Below are 18,405 nucleotides of genomic sequence, written 5' to 3'. Positions count from 1 at the left end.
ACTTCTGGAAGTCCTTTCTGGACGGGCACAGGTGTAGGGACTGGTGCTCAGAGGGAAAGCTGGAGTGTAGGCTCCTCCACCAGTGGACGCTCTTCAAGACACAGAAGAGGCAGGTCTCTTTGTTCTGCTAGGAGACCCCCAGTATTCAGTGGCCAGGCCCCGGAGGGCTGGCTCTGGGCTCATGTTCATGCTGGCTGGGCTAAATGATCCACACATCCATGCTGGGTGGGTAAGGGCAAAAGTAAAACCAACTTAAAGATAGCACTTTACTGTTTTCAAGCCTTTTCTCATATATTCTGTCAGCTGAGCCTCATAACAAATCTGGGAACTAAAGGAGTCCGGTGAGGTGACCACACAAATGAAGAAACAGGCTCATAGAGGTCAAAGGCTTGCCCAAGGGCACAAGCTGGTCCCTGGCACCCTTCCCACTGTGGCCTGCCAGGCAGCCCTTGTTCTCCCAAGTCCCCCTGCCAGTGTGGAATCCAGGTCGCTAGTCTTGGCCTGACTAGTGCCCCCCAACCCCCCACCCCCATTACATGTGGTGAACTCTTCCTACGATTCAGGAAGGTGTCTGAACCCATTAGATTGCAAACTCCGGGAGAGCAGCCACGGAATTTGTGCTGCTCTGTCCCCGAGTCTCACACAGTGAGTTGGAGGGTGTGGGGGAGCGTGGAAGAAAGAATTTTTAAAAAGGCTAATCAAGAATTGATGGCATTAGGACACAAACTGGAAGAAAAAGGTCAGGGTCTGATATAAGATTGTGTCATTTACCAAAAATTAGGTTTTCTACAAAATGTATGAGCATGTAGTATTACTATTATTTTAAAAATAAATTTATTTATTTATTTTATTTATGGCTGTATTGGGTCTTCTTTGCTGCGCGCGGGCTTTCTCTAGTTGCGGCCAGCGGGGGCTACTCTTCGTTGTGATGCGCGGGCTTCTTCTCATTGTGGTGGCTTCTCTTGTTGCGGAGCATGGGCCCTAGGCACACGGGCTTCAGTAGTTGTGGCACGTGGGCTCAACAGTTGTGGCTTGTGGGCTCTAGAGCGCAGGCTCAGTTGTTGTGGCGCACGGGCTTTGTTGCTCCACGGCATGTGGGATCTTCCCGGACCAGGGCTCGAACTCATGTCCCCTGCATTGGCAGGTGGATTCTTAACCACTGCGCCACCAGGGAAGCCCCAAGCATGTATTATTTTTGATAACAAAAAACTATTCTCATTTTAGGGAAAAATTACAAAATGGCGAAGGTTTTGAAAGTAGACAATTTTGGATTTGGCACTTAGAAAAGTTCCTTAACCTTAACTCATTTTCTTCATCTGCAAAATGGGGAAACCGTTAGCGCTGTTGGAGTGAAGCCTGTTTGGAGAATTAAGTGAGGGTTTATGTAAGGCAGTGTCTGGCATGATGTGAGTGCCCAATACATGGTCACTTTTAAAAACACTTAGGGAATTCCCTGGTGGTCCAGTGGTTAGGACTAGGTGCTTTCACTGCTGTGGACTGGGTTCAGTCCCTGGTCAGGAAACTAAGATCCCGGAAGCTGCACTGCGCGGCCAACAAACAAACACTTAGACTTTAGTTCAGAACATTTTTAGATTTATGGAAAAATTGAGAAAATAATATAGAGAGTTCCAGTATTCCTGCACGCAGTCTCCCCTATTATTAACATCTTACATAGTGTGGTACATTTGTTACAATTAATCAGCTGCTCTTGACACGTTATTATCAACTAAGTTCCATACTTTATATTCAGATTTCTTTAGTTTTAAACCAATGTCCTTTTTCTTTTCCCAGATTACATGTCTACTTTGGTTGTTTTTATTATCACTATCACTTTTGTTGCATAGACACTCAGCAAATGCCTCTCCCCAGCCCTTCCCTTTCCGGGTAGGAGCCATGCCTGCAGTGAAACTTGTTCTCTTGCAATCTGAGCTGCCCATTTTGCAGTCAGTGCCGCATGTTTGAAGCTTCTCTTGAGCAACAGAGAAACATGCCCCATGGTGAATGAGAGAAGTTTCTTCACTCGAGGTCAAAGGTGACACCTGCCTTATAAAAACCTCCCTGGCTCAGGGCTCCTCACCAGTGCTGCTGCCTCCACACTTCTGTGCATTGAGGGGTAAGTGTCCTTTCCTTGGCTGGGCCTTCAGGGGGCCTCTTGGCAGGCTGTTGGAACCTACAATCCCCTGCCTGCTGGAGCTGCTCTGGGCTGACTGCATTTTGGGCCCAAGGATGCCAGCTCTTGCTGTGCTAGGAAGACCCAGTCTCAGGACTTGGGGATGGCCAAGGTGGGTGGGGTGGCTGGTATCTGTAAGGGCCCTTAAGTACCAACACTTGGGGGAAAGGGAACAGCCTGGCCAACCACAGCACCCTTCCCAGGTGAGCTTGAGTGATTAACACCCTCTGGACTATAGTCCCCAGGAGACGGGGGGACATGGAACTCCGCGACAGTTAAGGCTGATTCTTTTAGACTTTAGGCGGTATTCTATGTCCTTCTCTCCCCATCCTATCTGCAAATGAGAACATTCACCGTGGATCAAACACAGAGCAGAGAGAACGCAGAGCAGACCCAGGGGTAGTCATCCCTTGTCTAAACCTTTGATACGGACAGAGAGGAGAGAGTGGAAGTGCTGTGGGGTGGGGGAGGAACTGCCCCTTGACAAGACCTCCCTTGTCTCTTTGAAGGTGAATGCGAAGTTAGGGAGATGACGAAGCTGGAAGACCACCTGGAGGGAGTCATCAACATCTTCCACCAGTACTCCATTCGGCTGGGGGATTATGACACCCTCAACAAGAGTGAGCTGAAGAAGCTGATCACAAAGGAACTTCCAAATGCCCTCAAGGTATGTGATGCTCCTCTCTTGGAAAAGTTGCCCGACCCCCTGCAGTGGCAGAGGGCAGTGGCAAGGCCTGAAGGATGATGGTGGGACAAGGGGTGGGTTCTTCCCAGTTTGAGCTTCCAAGGATGTCTCCCCCCACCCCCCCACCAGCTGTGGGACAGGGGCTTTGCCTCCCTCTCTGAATAACTCCCACCATCACCTTAGGCTCTGCTCCTTCCTGTCTCTGTAGAGTGGAGAGAGGCAGGGCAGGGCGGGATTGGATTGCTGAGCTACACAGCATCTTCCAGGTTAAGACTTGATTCTAGGATGGCCCAAGACAGCTGCTTCTCTCTGTCTTCTGTTTTCTCACATTGGATTCTCCCACATAGTTTTGGCTAATCAGTTGGTGTTCCTGGGCCTCCCTAAGCTGAGTTCTGAGGGATTCGAGGCCTGGATAAAGGGGAGCTCACTGTCCCTGCTTCCCCTTCTCCAAGAACACCAAAGACCAACCTTCCATTGACAAAGTATTCCAAGAGCTGGATGCTGATAAAGATGGACAGGTCACCTTTGAGGAATTCGTAGCCCTGGTGTCCAGGGTGCTGAAGACTGCCCATGCTGATATCCACAAAGAGTAGAAGCTCTGATGGGCCCTTCCCAGCAATGTCCCCAAGAAGACTTTCCCTTCTCCTCACCGAAGTTTGCCTTGCCTGAAGGAAGCGAGAGTTAATAAAAGTACCCTTGAACAGTTCATAACAGTGTCTGTGTACTTTTTTTCTTTCACAAAACTTGATCCTTCCTCACCCCTGGTGTTCTGACAGTCCCCATTTAGACCTCTGAGAACCCCTGCTCTGTTCATTTGTTCACCAATAATTTATTAAATGTCCCCTATTTGTTCATTTATTCATTTATTTAACAAATATTTACTGAGCATCTATAATAGCCAGAGACCAAAGACGTGAAGTCCCTGTCCTCTTGGGTCTTGCGTTCTACTGGGGAGGGGATAGAAAATGAACCAACAGACAAACCACTAGGTATTAGCATAGAGATATATCATATGATACACTGGTAGGTAATGATATGTGATATGAAGAAAGCTAAAGCAAGGAAATAAGGGGCAGAGGGAAGGATAGGGATACTGTAAACATGATAATTGAGGGATGTGTTTGAGCAGAAATCTAAAAGAAAGGAAGGAGAGCAGCTTGCCGTTGTCTGTGGGTCAAGAGTTCCTGCAGAGAGAGGCTGAGGACCTGAGACGGGCATGTGTCTAACCTGCTCAAAGACCAGCACAGTGGCGGATGCAGATCTGAGGTGGGGCTGGTGGGAGACCAGAGCCTTCAGGAAACAGGGAGCAGGGAGCAGGGGCTTACAGCCTGTGGGGAGGGCCTTGGACTTTGTGCCAAGTGTGCTAAGGAGCCACAGGGGGTTTTGAGCAAGAGAGTGAGATGATTGATTTCACTTATGTTTCCTGTATGGGTCATGAAACTTGGGGCTGAACTTTGAAAGGGTGTGTGAAGAAGAGTGACAGAAGTTTCCTGTATGGGCCATGAAACTTGGGGCTGAACTTTGAAAGGGTGTGAGAAGAAGAGTGACAGGAGGAGGGGGAGAGCATGAGCTCTGTCCAGCACAGGATAAGGGGAGGGAAGACTTCTTGGGCCAGACTCCCTCCCCATGCTGGTCTAGTCCAGGTTCTTTGTGAAATGTTCCCCTAGGACTAAGCTGCTCTCCTTCTGTGCTCTTCTCTCCTGCTGTGATTCTGTATCCACTAATGTGTTTATTTGTTCTATGTCCATCTCCTCAATGGATGGGTGTGTGTGAGAGTAGGCACTGGGTCTCTAGCAGCAGCACTGTGCCTGGCATGCAGTAGGTGTTTCAGAAATATCTCTTACAAGGATGAATGTATGGGAATCAATAGGCTATTGATTTGATTCCCTGTAAATGGTCCAGAGGGAAACAGGAGGGAGCATGGTCTCTGAGGACAGGAATAATCTCCCTAGGGGGCAAGTGTTGGGTCACTATTCCCTGGTGAAAAGTGCATTCAGTCTGAATGGGCAGAAATCACTGGGGACCTCCCTGCCCACCAACTCCTGTCTGGTGCTGAATCAGGTCTGGGATAGATGGGGTGTCCCTTTAGTCCAGAGGTCAAGAGGTCAATTTTGTCAAGATGTCAGAATACCTGTATGTTATGGGCTGAATGTTTGTGTGCCCTCCCAAATTCACTTGTTGAAGCCCTAACCCCCAGTGTGATGGTAATTGGAGATGGGGCCTTTGGGAGGTAATTAGAGGGTGGGACCACGAGGTAATTAGAGGGTGGTCCCACGAGGGTGGGACCCTCGTGATGGGATTAGTGCCTTCATAAGAAGAAGAATAGAGAGAGATTTCTCTCTCTCTCCATGAGCACACAGCAAGTCTACAAGCCAGGAAGAGAGCCCTCCCCAGGCCCCCAACCATCGTTGGCAGCCTGATCCCAGGTGTCCAGCCTCTAGAACTGGGAGAATAAATGTCTGTTGTTTAAGCTATCCAGCCTATGGCATTCGTTCTCGCAGCCTAAGCAGGCTAGGACACCACAGTCGCAGCAGCCAGGGCACAGCCTTGGCCTCTGGCAGACGCACCAGTGGCTGCTCCCCTGCCCCCTCCTCAGCAGGAGGGACAGGCCAGGAGGGCAGAGTGTATGACGACATTTTTAAAAGGTGAGGTAACTTGCTGGAGCCCAGGTATGACTGATATGAGGAAAAGTGAGAAGAGAAGCTTTATATTGGGGCAGAGGTGGGTTTGTATTTTGGTTTATTTGGTGCAAACCTGGGGGGATATGGTGCACAGGAAGCTGGGATTCAGGACTGAGGCCAGAAAGTGACGAGTCCTGGCCACAGAAGCCCCAGGGCTGGAGGTCTGCTGGGCTGCCCAGCAGAGGAAACTACTATGTCATGAGATGTGGATCTGAGGCAAAGCTGAGGCAGGTGGGAAGTGTGGAAAGTATGCGAGGAAGCAGGAGCCTGTGGAGACCCTCTCCTGGGGATGGGGCAGGGGGAGAGGCTGAAGATGAGGGTGGAGTGGGATTGGTCAAAGATGAAGGAATTCAGGACCCAGAGAAGGCGGTCTTGGGGCCCAAGCCTGGAAGTCTTCCATCACTGAATGAGAAAGGGGGACCATTCAGGGAAAGCCCTCACTCGCTGAGTGACCTTGGGAAAAACAGTTTGCCTCTCTGGATCTCTGTCCTCATTTTTGAAGAATTCAAAGGAATTTGGTGAATTCATTTGAAGAGTTTAGACTAGGTGAACACTCAGGTGTCATCCAATTTTAATGTTCTGAGATACTTGGATGGGATGGAGAACTTTGAGTAGGATCTAGAATGAAGTTATATTTGGGCACTGAAAGGGTAGTGGCCCAAGTATGAAGATTAAAGTTATATTTCTGGATTCAGATCCTAGTTTTACCACTTACTAATTGTGAGACCTTGAGCAAGTTACTTAAAATATCTAAGCCTCAGTTGCCCCATCAATAAAATGGGAATAAAAGCAGCACCTTTCCCAGAGTTGAGGTGAGGATTAGATAACCTAGCAACACGTGTAAAGCACTTAGCACAGCATCTGATGCTGAGTAAGCACTCACTAGGTATTAGCATTAATAGTAAAATACTAATTTATATAGGAGGTTTTAGTTACAGTTGGTCAGCTATCTTCTCTCTGCTGCAGCCACAACAGGTAAAGGTTATTTTAAACCAAAGCACAGATTTAGGTTACATTTTAGGGGTAACTTGGGTAAAGTTGACCAGTATTAAACAAGTAACTAAGGGCAGTTAGGTGCTGTCTTTCTCTAAAGGCCTTTAAACGAAAGGCCAGAGCAACAAGCTGTGCCCTTGCTTAATGCATTCATGTGTATCTGTGGCCACTCTGATGTATATGGTAATGTTAGCATCTGGTAAAAACCAGCAACCAACCAACCAACCAACCAACCAACCAACAAACCAGCAACCAACCAACCAACCAACCAGCCACCAACCAGCCATCCAGCCAACCACCCAACCAAACAGCCATCCAGCCATCCATCCAGCCAACCATCCATCCATCCAGCCAGTCAACTAACCAACCAACCAGCCAGCCAGCCAACCACCCACCCACCCACCCAACCAACCAACCAATAAGAACAAAAGCGAGCACATTTGCTATTGTGAAAACAATCACAGCCATGATTTTGTTTCAAAATAGCCAACTGAACCACAAATTGAACTTCAATCATATTTAGAAAAATGTTAAGGGTCCCCAAACGTGGTCAAAATCCATCTGTTGGAGAGGCACCCAAGGCTGATGAAAAGAGCCTTCAACCTGGAATAAAATGTACTAAGTTAGCCTCCCGGCTCAACTGCTTCTTGGCTCTGTGAGTTTGAGCAAATGACCTTGCTTCTCTGAGCTGGTCTCTCATCTTTAAAGTGCGATGTTTGGACCAGGTGATCTCTGGTCCCTTCGTCAAAATGCAGAGCCTGGTCCCCGGACGATGGCAGGTAGCACGAAACAAGCAAACAGATACGAGGACAGTTAGAACCACAGGACCACAGAGATTGGACATGTCCTCTCCAGTATCTCGCCATTGACCTCCTGTCCACCGCCATAAGCCCTAGTCTCCAGCCATTCCAGAACGTTCTCCAGTTTCCCCATGGACTGTCAGACTTCTTGGATTTTGCACCTGCTGTCCTACTGTTCTCTTTGTCTGAAGTGCCCTCTTTTCCCTTCATTCACAAACATTTAAAAAGTGTCTGGGGCTTCCCTGGTGGCGCAGTGGTTGAGAGTCCGCCTGCCAATGCAGGGGATGCGGGTTCGTGCCCTGGTCCGGGAAGATCCCACATGCTGCGGAGTGGGCCCGTGAGCCATGGCCGCTGAGCCTGCGCGTCCGGAGCCTGTGCTCCGCAATGGGAGAGGCCACAACAGTGAGAGGCCCGCATACCGAAAAAAAAAAAAAAAAGTGTCTGATACCCTGTTGTAGTTACCAAGCTACCGGGCCCTTCTTTGGCTCTGGAACTCCTGGTCACCCACTAAGGCCCAATCAAAATGGCACAACCTCCAGGGAGCTCTCCTGCTCACACCCCCTCCCATATTTCCACCTCTTATCCAGAGTGGCTTTCAACTTGGGCACTCTAGGACTTACCTTCCTGTCCTGCCGACAGGCTGCTTTGGGGATGATGAGTCTGACAGAGCCCTCTGGGCAAGAGTGTTAGTATGTGATAAGGGACCCCAAGCGCTCTCTCAGGTGCTCTGTTTGCACCCATGCCCTTTGGGAGGATGTTGCAGGCCGGTAGGCTGTTGCACATTGTGAGTCAAGCCAACTTGCATATTGGGGCTTTGGAAGTCAGGAGAAGGATCTGGATTCAATGGGATGGTTACAGGGACCCCCTGGTGCAAGAATGGCTAGGACTCTTCATATAACTTGGTCAATATAAAAGTCTTCAAAGTTAAAAGGAAGCAAAGCAGGCTGTGAAGGGCAAGGCCCTGACTTCCTATGCTTCTCTGATTTCTCTCATTACCTAACCCAGCCCCAGGCAAGCAGAACCCTCGCCCTTTCAGCATTAGCCTGAGGAATGTTTCCTTAATCCTTCCTCCCCCTCAGGCAGGCCTGCACTTGCCCAAGAAGACAGAAGAAAAGCACCTCCTCTGTGCTCCCGGGGCATCTGGTCCTTATTACCGTTGCTTTTCTTTTGGCCACAACGTAATATTGAAAATAGCTATTTAGGTGTCTGTTGCCCCCATTAGGTTGAAGGCTCCTTGAGGGCAGGGGACCTAGCAGAGTGTTTGACACAAAGACTGGGCTCAATAAATCCCTGCAACAGCCTCCAACCTGGTCCCCAACCCCTCATCCACACAACAGCCAGCATGATGGCCAAACATAATTCATGTGTCACTACCTGACGAAGACCCTCCAGACTTTCTCCAGTGCTTTTTGTCACCCAGGTCTCATTTCCATTGTCACCTCCCCAGGGAAGCCCTGTCTGGTTCCCCAGCCCAGCTAGTAGTTGTTCTAGCACGTCTTCCTCTTGCAGTGGAGCTCATACCCACCTGGAATGATCTGTTCTTTCTTCCGCCATTTGTTTCTTGCCTGAGTCTCCCTAAGCATAAGCTCCAACCGAACAGGGACCTGCTGTGTTTTACGGGCTTGTGACAGTGTCCTGCCTACCGGGGTCCTTTAATGAATGAATAACTGATGAATGTTGGTTTAGTAGAATTGAGTTACTGTTTGCTAACTGAAGGGACCAACAGCTAAAAAGTGAGATGCTTGTGATGGAGGGTGGGGGGAACTGGCAGCAAATATGCCCCATCACAGAAGGCTTTGGAGACCTTGCTGTGGAGAGGACATGCTCCCGCTTCTCTTTTCCAGGCTCAATGCTCTCAAGCCTTCAACTGTTTCCCTTTGTGATTTTCTCCTTTCATTGTTAATGGGCATCTTGAAAGCTGAGCATCTTTTGTTTTGGAGGCATCATCCCTGGTGAGATGTGACCCTGAGTTACATCTCAAAGGCATTCCCCTCCCTGGCAGCACCCAAGCACCTTGGGACTGCACCTCAGCCCTGAGACCAGGAGGGCAGAAAGCAGCAAGTGAGGGAGAGACTCAGAGAGAATGTAGGAAGGGAAGATAGAGAAAGAGAGGGACAAACAAGAGGGAGAGGGAGAAGAGAGGAGGGGGATGGACGGAAGTGAGCTGGGTTGCCCCGTGCCCCAAGCCGGAATCCTGCCACCTTGATGCACCCGTCCGGGGATCATCCTCCTCTTCACCCCTCGCCTCAGGTCTTGGCAACAGTCCCCCTCTCACTGTACAATCTCACCATACATGTGACAATTCTGGGTACATGGGCAAAAGTGGGAGAGTTCGCAGAGAAAAGGGAAACCCTGGGACGCTCACAGGAGGCCAGCCGTCCCCTGGTGTCCACTTTCCCTGTCTTGTGTGTGCAGTGGGGACCTCTGAGGACAGGGGTTGGGGGTCCAGTTTGGCCAGGAGGATGACCTGAGTCTTGGGGTAGAGGAATTGTTTCAGGCCTGAGTCCCAAGAGGCAACAGGACTTGAGCAACAAATTGTTTCAGTTCTGTTGTCCCTTTGGTAATTGGAGTGTCAAAATCTATGACACTGGGCTTTCTAAACCATGTTTTCAGTAGTTCCTGGGAGGGGGCAGGGTGTAGAGGTTGGATTCTGGAGTGTACTTCACAGAAGGGCTTGTGTCAGGCTTGCGTAAGATTGCCTCAGCCGGCTGGTGAAAGCTGAGGCATTTCTTTCTGGCAAGGTCTTGGGAAACAGCACACAATTCTCTTCTTCCTCTAGGGGTTGTGGGGCATGCCTGCCTTGCTGACTTGGGGCCTGGGTAGTTTGAGACCCTGGCTGAAGGCATCATCTTCTCTGAGAAGTACCATCTCGGGCTCTCCTAGCCTCACCTGGACTATCGCAGCAGCCTCCTAACCTGTCTCATTTCCACCCCAAATCATCCCACACACCACAGACAGACTTTTCTAAAATACAAGTATGATTATATCATTTCCCTCCCCAAACCTCCACTGCTTCTGCCCTCCGTTCTCCGGATGAAATTGTAGCTCTGTGGCCTAGTGTCTGTCCCCCTCTCCTCTGCATCTCCCACCTCCCCCTTTTCCACCCCCAGGGGTCCTCATTGTTGCTCAAACCCCACATCTGACCACGTCCAGGCCTTTGCACACATGCTCTCCTCCTCCTGAAGCATCTGCACGTTTTTCCCGGGATGCCTGTGGCCACCAGACTTAACTCATGCCCTGCAGGGAGACCGCCCAGCTGAAGGACAGCCCTCCTATCTCTAAGCCTCACAGAACTTTATCCCTTTCTGGCCTTTCATTTTTTCATATCGGAATCATTTGAGGAGCTGTCTTGTCTGCCCTGCAGTCCTGGGAGTTCCTTAATGACAGAATGAAGCCATATTTATCATGGGGGCCCCTCAGAGCATTATACAGAGCCCGACATACAGCAAGTCTGGTGTTAACGTCTGATGAGTGAATGAGAAGACAAATGAGTAGATGCTATAAGAATTCATCTCTGTGGCCAGTTCTGGAAGCATTTCATACCACCGAGTCCCCAGAACATGTTCTGAGCGTTGTTAAGCCTCTGGGCAGCATCCAGCAGCTGCCACTGTACTTCTTCACCATGCCCAGAAAGGTACACAGAAGTTCAGGTTCCACTGCCAAGGAGGGCAACTCCCTCTTATAGGAACTGAGGGACAGGCATCTGACAACAGGCTTTCTCTGTTCTTTAATCACTGTTATGCTGGGGAACCCCCAAAGCTTTTGTTCCTTGAAAGGACTCATTAATCCTAGAGGTAGTCAGCAATTTTCACTTGGAGTGGGAATCTTAACCTTCACCCTGACACTCTTATTCTTTACCTGAGGGAAGAATCCAGCTCTTCTCTACTCAATAAAACCAGTCTTTTTGGGGGTGAAGGGGACTAATGGGATGGAAGGGCTAAGTCACCTCGATCAGCTCTTTTTTAAGAAAATCCTACAGGGCTTTGTGAAAGTGGATTGCTGTAGACCTTCCCGCGGGGCCTAGAACAGCCTCCTCCTCTCAGACCAAGCTAGCAGAGAGATAGGCAAAAGGGGGAACACTTGGGATCAATGAAGCTCTGTCCCCTGCCATCCTGATGCCCAGTGGCTCCACCATCTCCTGGCCTCCAGATCGCCAGACCAAGGGCACAGCCTTTATGCCCAAAGCAGTCCCCACCTTACCCTCTCCTCATGCAAGCTCCAGCTTCACCCTCCAGCTCCACAGGGTCCTAGGACCACCCTACCTTCCCTTGCCCATTTGAAATGCTCACTGAGAGCTTTTTCCACGTTGGTACCTGGGGACATGGGACAAATCAGCCATTGTCCCTGCATCCAGGGCCACTGCCAGATTTGCAGATAAGGGGTTACAGTTCCCTATTGCAAGTGCAAAGGTAGACGTACCGGAGAGTTCTACGGGCCTGGAGGAGGAAGCCCCCATGGGCTTGAGGAAGGTGGGTGGTCAGGGGAATCTTCATGGAGGTGGTGACATAGGTTCTAGGACTTCATGGGCCCTAAGGGACTCACTAGAGATCTCAGGGTGGGGAGAGCATTCCTGGTACAACTGTGTAGAGGCTGTAGGAAGCCTGGATGTGATTTTGAAGAAGTGGATGGGTAGCTGCGTGCGTGGAGGAGGTTAGATTTATTCTGCATCCCCAGTGGTGTGGGAGGAAACCAGGGTTAATGCTTGGCAGGCGTGAGGAGACAGATTTTGGCTCCGTGTAATGAAGGACTTTCTAAGTGTCAGCACCAAAGGAGGATGCTCCCTTACCTGGAGGAGTTCAGGCAGAGCTGGGCCAAGCGCATGGCAGGGATGCTGGGGAGAATCACTCAAGCATGAGGGTGAGGCAGGTTGGGTTAAACAAATAATGTTCAAACTTTTTTCAAGACAAATCGCTTTATTCAAATGGAAGCTTCTAGTGTGCAGCAGATGAAGGCAGAATTGGTAAGACTGAATAAAGCTGAGGAGGGGGCTCCAGAGTCCCATCCCCTTGCTGCCCTTACCTTCCCGTTTGAGATGCCATGATGACATCCAGAACCTTCTGGATTTTTTTTTTTTTTTTGCCGTACGCGGGCCTCTCACTGTTGTGGCCTCTCCCGTTGCGGAGCACAGGCTCCGGAGGCGCAGGCTCAGCGGCCATGGCTCACGGGCCCAGCCGCTCCGCGGCATGTGGGATCTTCCCGGACCGGGGCACGAACCCGTGTCCCCTGCATTGGCAGGCGGACTCTCAACCACTGCGCCACCAGGGAAGCCCTGGATTTTTTAAAATACATTTTTATTGGAGTATAATTGCTTCACAATACCATGTTAGTTTCTGTTGCACAATAAAGTGAATCAGCCATATGCATACACATGTCCCCATATTCCGTCCCTCTTGAGTCTCCCTCCCATCCTCCCTATCCCACCTCCTAGGTCAATGCAAAGCACCAAGCTGATCTCCCTGTGCTATGCTGCTGCCTCCCACCAGCCAAATATTTTACATTCGGTCGTGTATATACGTCGATGCTACTCACTTCGCCCCAGCTTCGCCCTCCCTCTCCATGTCCTCAAGTCCATTCTCTATGTCTACCTCTTTATTCCTGCCCTACAACTAGGTTCATCAGTAACATTTTTTTTTTTTAGGTTCCATATATATGTGTTAGCATATGGTATTTGTTTTTCTCTTTCTGACTTCACTCTGTATGACAGACTCTAGGTCCATCCACCTCTCTACAAATAACTCAATTTCATTTCTTTTTATGGCTGAGTAATATTCCATTGTATATATGTGCCACATCTTCTTTATCCATTCGTCTGTAGATGGACATTTAGGTTGTTTCCATGTCCTGGCTATTGTAAATAGTGCTGCGATGAACATTGTGGTGCATGTCTCTTTTTGAATTATGGTTTTCTCAAGGTATATGTCCAGTAGTGGGATTGCTGGGTCATATGGTAGTTCTATTTTTAGTTTTTTAAGGAACCTCCATACTGTTTTCCATAGTTAGAGCCTTCTGTTTTTTTTTTTTTTCACAGTGATTGAGGCATTTTATTGAAGCTTTGGCGACTGGTTGTGGGGACATTTTGCTGGTTTTAAGCCCACCTCCTCTCCCTCCTTTCTCTACACCTGCCCCCAAGAAGGGAGCCTGGAGCATGTGGGGAATTTTAGAACATCTATACAGTCAGTATTTGTTGAGAACCTACCGTGTATCAGCCACCTCTCTAGGTGCTCGGAATAAAGCAGAGAATAAGACAGATGCCATGGACTTGACCTCGTGGAGTTCACAGTCTAGTGAGGAAGCAGAGTCATAGACATATTTATGACACATTGTGTGGGCAGAGGGGTTGGGGGGAGCCTACCCTACCTGAGGTATCTAGTCCTGGCCAGGCCACTGGTAGAACCCAGGCCTCCCAGCTCTCTTTCTCCTGCACCAAGCTGCACAGCAGGGACGTGAGGGTGGGTTAGCAGGGCTGTCAGGAGATGAGTCTCCCCACCTATGGGATCCCCCAGGGGCTGGGGGCTTCTGAACCCTTCTCCCCAAGCTCACAGCCTGGAGTGGTTCCTGGAAGCACCCTCATACCCTCAAGTGGGAGCCCGGAAATCCCTGTCGCCACAGCAAAGGCTCTTAGAACAGGGCCTACACGGTCCACAGCAGGCAGGCCAGGGGCCAGGCTACAGCCAAGTGGCCTGGGAGGAGCTGGGGTCTGACCGCCGCTCCTGGCTTCATGCTCAGCACTGGGGAAGGAGCTGTGAGATCTAGGCTGCAGGGAAGATGGATTCAAGGCTCTCTGTAATATCTTCACCAATCACCACTGTATGACCTTGAACTGGTCCCTTCTCGACTCTATGCCTCACTTTCTTCACTTGTAACCTGGGGGATGGATGCTGTCCGTCTTTTCCCAGCACCCCCAATCCTAATCCTATCAGAGTTTTCTCTTTGCTGAAAGCACAGGGCAGAGCAGACGACCCTGATTTGGGCTCTGGAGTTTGGAAGGCCCACCCCAGCCCGGTAATGACCCAGTAGGGGGACTTTACGGCATTGCTCTAAGGCCTGGAGTCCCTTGGATGTCTCTGAAGTGAGTGGTCTGGAGGCTGCTGAGGTGAGGACCAGAGGCAGCAGCTGCAGGGAAGCTGGCAGCCAGGCCAGCCGCGAGTTTGCAGAGGAGCCAGGGTTTCTGCTGGCCTGAGGTCTCATCCACCCACTGGGGCCTGGAGGAACCCCGGCCGTCTCAGGGAGGTCAGCTTGCCCTCGAGGCTTAGGATAAGAGTCCTCAGGCCTGAGAGGCTCTCTGGACCCAGTGTCCAACCTCCGCCCCTCGGTGGTTAGGCTCTGTAGCTGCAGAGCCAGGGGTGGATCTTGTTTCTTCCAACGGGCAGGCAGGTACCCTTCTCACACTCCTGTCCACCCGGGGCCAGACCCCTGCTTCCCATCCGTGTGCTTACCTACCCCCGTATCCATGGAGGACCCTAGGTCTGCTGAGAGACACCCAATGCCCCCGTGGATTCAGAACTCCATTTGTGGGTAACACACCCCTTCTGTCCTGGACTTCAGTGTTCCTCCACAGACACGTTCTGTCTAGAGGACTAAGGTTCTGGTAGGAGAGAGATGGCCGTGTGGAGAGCACTAGGTGAAGAGGGGGTAGGGGCAGGATTGGGGGGTGGCTGGAAGGTTGAGGGGAAGGGAAACTCCCCTTTTGCTTTTTATGGTGACAAGGGCCACTTTGACTGTCTGGACAGAGAGGTCCTGAGCTGGGGAAGGGTGACGGGGACCTAAGCAGGGGGGCCTAGAGTCAGAGGTGGGGAGACGGTCAGGGAGGTGAATCCAAAGGGCCCAGAAGAGACCCACATTTTTGTTGCTTCTTGTTTTGTTCTTACTGAATGCAGACATTGAGGCCCAGTTAAGCCACAGGGCTGTCAAACCCCCAGACCTCCAGGAAGGTCAGGTTGGGAAGGGGGTGGGGAAAGAAGCACACAGAACACTGGCTTGGAGGAAGACTTTATATTTCACCCCCATCTCCCTGCCCTGCAGCTAAGGCAGCCCCGTGGCCCTAGGTGGGCAGGGGCTGGTGGCCTGACCCGATTAGTGGCTGTGGCCGTGATTGCCATGGCTGTGGCCGTGATTGTCATGGCTGTGGCCGTGGCCTGAACCACCTGCCCCGAAGCCTGGCCCGTGCCTGTGGCCTACTCCTGGGGGCGCCGTCTTGTGCATCTCCTCGTGGGAGGCTTCCGTCAGCTTGCCCACCAGCACGGAGAACTCGTGGAAGTTCAGCTCCTTGTCTACATCTGTGTCCAGGTCCTCCATGATCTCGTTTATGGCTTTGTCATCCTTTGTCTCCTTCTGCCGGTGGGAGACACAGGGCAGTCAGGGCTGGGTGTGGTCAGGGCTAAGGACGGGGAGCACAGCAAGTGACCCGATGGCAAAGGCAGAGTGACACCAGGCTCCTGGGCCTCAGTTTGAGCATCTGCTGGACACTTTCTGATTCCTGGCCACCACAATTCTCTCCATTCTACAGGAGAGGAACTGAGGTCGAGTGACTTGCCTGAGGTCACACACGTTCATAAGTACAGAGATGTCTCCTCAGTTGGTCCTTATAACAATGATAGGGAGACTTGGAATCTTCCTTGAGGAAGACTTGAGGAAATAGTCGTACAAACGGTAATTACCTTGTGCAGATTGACAAGGCTTGGGAGCAGAAGGGTGGACACGCACATTCCGATCTGGCTCAGAGCCCGGTCTTGTCCCGTTCCCTCTACTCCTATCCATGTCACGCCCTCCTCTTCCTGCCTCCCCACTCCCTCTCCAGGTTACTACTTAGTGACACTCATTTCAGCCTGCATGGCGGAAAAGCACCCGAGGGAAACGAGATGGGGACAGAGAGCAGTGTGGTGTGATAAGTGTGCAAGGGGGCATGAGGGGAGGTGAAGGGTCCAGGCCCCACTGGGTTCCAGCCCTGCCTCCCACTGGCTGGGGCAGCCCCGCTGAGGCTCCTCCTGGGAAACTGCAGGTGCCCAGCTCACCTCCCACGCCCTTCCCACTCTGCAACACTTCAGCGTGATCTGCTTTTTTGCACCTTTGGCATCACTCTGGCAGATCCCTGGCTCCTGAGCAGCCCGTAGGAGGGGGCCCAGCTTCCCATCCTGGCCTATCTGCTCTGGATGTGGGGCGTGGTGGATGGGGTGGGATAGGGGTCTCACAAAGGAAAACATTGCCCACACAACCTCTTGGCTGTATCCTCTCTTGTCTACCCTGACCGAGCGTCCTGCTTGCTGAGGTCTGCAATTTCAGGGAGCTGTCAGCAACCCCAGTACCTCCGACAGCTGTGATTCTCCACCTTTCCAAGGTGGGGAGGGGCTCCAGGCAGGGCTGGCCACCTATCCCGGAACATCTCGCTCCAGGAATGGAACTGAGTCTGGGACCTAGATGTCCCACCCTTCTTAGTCCAGTCTTCTGTGTCCCCAAAGTCACCAAATTTGTAAAGAAAACAAAAAGATCCTGTGGAACGAATCCTCCTTTTCTTAGAGCTGCTTAATCATTTTCAGATCAGGGAAATAAACTAACATGTTACTGAGTGCTTTATACACACTGGTGCTGGGCTGGGTCCTTTCCCACATGCTGTTCATTTGTTTCTTACCAGAGAGCCTTTGGATTAGAAAAGCCCTCTGGGGTCTTCCACTCCAAGTCCATCTGAGGCTTACAATCTCATTGGCTTCCTGCCAAGGGTAGTCTTCACTTGCTTCCCCCCACCAAAATTCAGGTCTCAGCTCAAAGGTCATCTCCTTAGAGGGGCCCTTCATGTCCATTTAACTAGTCTCCTCTCCCCGTACCCAGCCCACATCACCCACAGTGCTCTCTCTGTTTTTCTTTCAGGTACTTATTGGCTGTGGATCTATCCGTGTTCTTGATTGGTCAACACGTTTGTTGCGTGTCTCTCCCGTCAGGACAGTGGGTCCCGGTGGGCCACTACACGCCCTGCCCAGGATGGGACCTGGCACACCGCACATGCTCAGTCTGTTGGTGCCACCTAACATGGATGACCTCTAGTGACAGTGTCCAAATCCTGTTCCAAACACGGAGCCCACTGCCTCTGGAGGCTAGGTTGAAGGGGCAAGAGCTTTTTCCTTGACCATTGCAGATTGCACCCCTATTCTCCATCCTTAGCCCAGACTGCCCGGGTCAGTTCTGACAGGGGTCCAGCCCTACCTTGAGAAAGTTTGGCAGCTCTTTTTTCACCAGCTGTTTGAATTCTTTCTTGTTCAGGGTGTCCGGGGGCTGCAGCCGTATAGAGTACTGGTGGAAGATATTGATGATGGTTTCTATGCTGCTTTCCAGCTGCGACAGTTGGTCAGCCATCTTCCTGCACTCTGTTTGAGCAAAGGAGAAGCAAGAGTTCTGGTGCTTAGAAGAAAAGACCATTAAGCTTCCTTGACACCTCCTACTGGACGCACGCAGGAATGAAGGGGGGAAACAGAATAAAAAGAAAGCAGGGGCTGCAACAGAACTGGGAGATGACCCTGTTCCACACATGGTAGGAATGGTTTATAGACTATCTAGGGAGTGCCGAAAAGGAGAGCCTTTGAGGACAGGAGGCTGCAGCAGAACATGACCTAAGAAAACGGGAAGGAGGCTTTAAAGTGAGCAGTCAATCAAGGAGGGCTTCCAGGAGGAGGTTTGAAATGAAGATGGGTGAGGGGAGTAAAGAGTCAGCAGGCAGGCTCCGGCCCCGGGGAAACTGGCAGCTCACTTACCCAAGCCCAGGAGTCACACAGAGGGGTTTGACAGAAAGATGGGGGCCCAGCATTTATAGGCCTCTGGCTGAGAAACTCAGCCTTCTTGCGGGAAGATTGCTTCACAGGTAAGCAGTGTGGTAACCCTGAGCTAGGCTGTGTCACTGCCAGGAACGGGGCTGGGCCGGGACAAGAAATGTTCACAAAGCCCTTTTTGCCTTTTTGTGAAATTCCAAGCCCTGACCCGGAGCTGGTTTGGGAGGAAGCTGGTTGGTTAGTCCACTTCCCCTCCACACCACAGCCCTGCCCTTCCTGAGCAAGCTAGCAAGCTGCCTCTCCTCTGGCACCCCTCTCTCCC

At 51.1% G+C, this 18,405-nt stretch overlaps 2 protein-coding genes across 2 annotated transcripts; one reads left to right on the top strand and one right to left on the bottom strand.

The window, feature by feature from the left end:
• The first annotated feature begins 1,986 nt into the window (after positions 1-1,986).
• S100A12 (S100 calcium binding protein A12) lies at positions 1,987-3,556 on the top strand. The gene is made up of 3 exons (XM_060007577.1): positions 1,987-2,113; positions 2,680-2,837; positions 3,308-3,556. Exons 1-3 carry the CDS (start codon positions 2,002-2,004, stop codon positions 3,446-3,448), a joined length of 411 nt encoding a protein of 136 aa, XP_059863560.1. The 5' UTR covers positions 1,987-2,001; the 3' UTR covers positions 3,449-3,556.
• Positions 3,557-15,311: 11,755 nt separating this feature from the next.
• Positions 15,312-18,088, bottom strand: S100A7 (S100 calcium binding protein A7). Its single transcript, XM_060007565.1, has 3 exons — positions 18,069-18,088; positions 17,524-17,684; positions 15,312-15,660 (listed from the first exon to the last, which is right to left on the bottom strand). Exons 2-3 carry the CDS (start codon positions 17,671-17,673, stop codon positions 15,403-15,405), a joined length of 408 nt encoding a protein of 135 aa, XP_059863548.1. The 5' UTR covers positions 17,674-17,684; positions 18,069-18,088; the 3' UTR covers positions 15,312-15,402.
• Between the last annotated feature and the right edge of the window lie 317 nt (positions 18,089-18,405).

The sequence above is a fragment of the Delphinus delphis genome, chromosome 1 (genome assembly GCF_949987515.2).
Source record: "Delphinus delphis chromosome 1, mDelDel1.2, whole genome shotgun sequence".
Classification (NCBI taxonomy): domain Eukaryota; kingdom Metazoa; phylum Chordata; class Mammalia; order Artiodactyla; family Delphinidae; genus Delphinus; species Delphinus delphis.
This window is presented reverse-complemented; position numbering and strand designations above follow the sequence as displayed.

Coding starts and splice junctions, on each gene's coding strand:
- S100A12 (XM_060007577.1), top strand. CDS start 2,002: ATGAGAGAAGTTTCTTCACTCGAGGTCAAAGGTGACACCTGCCTTATA. Junction 2,114..2,679: donor ACACTTCTGTGCATTGAGGG/GTAAGTGTCCTT, acceptor GTCTCTTTGAAG/GTGAATGCGAAGTTAGGGAG. Junction 2,838..3,307: donor AACTTCCAAATGCCCTCAAG/GTATGTGATGCT, acceptor CCCTTCTCCAAG/AACACCAAAGACCAACCTTC.
- S100A7 (XM_060007565.1), bottom strand. CDS start 17,673: ATGGCTGACCAACTGTCGCAGCTGGAAAGCAGCATAGAAACCATCATC. Junction 15,661..17,523: donor AGCTGCCAAACTTTCTCAAG/GTAGGGCTGGAC, acceptor TCCCACCGGCAG/AAGGAGACAAAGGATGACAA.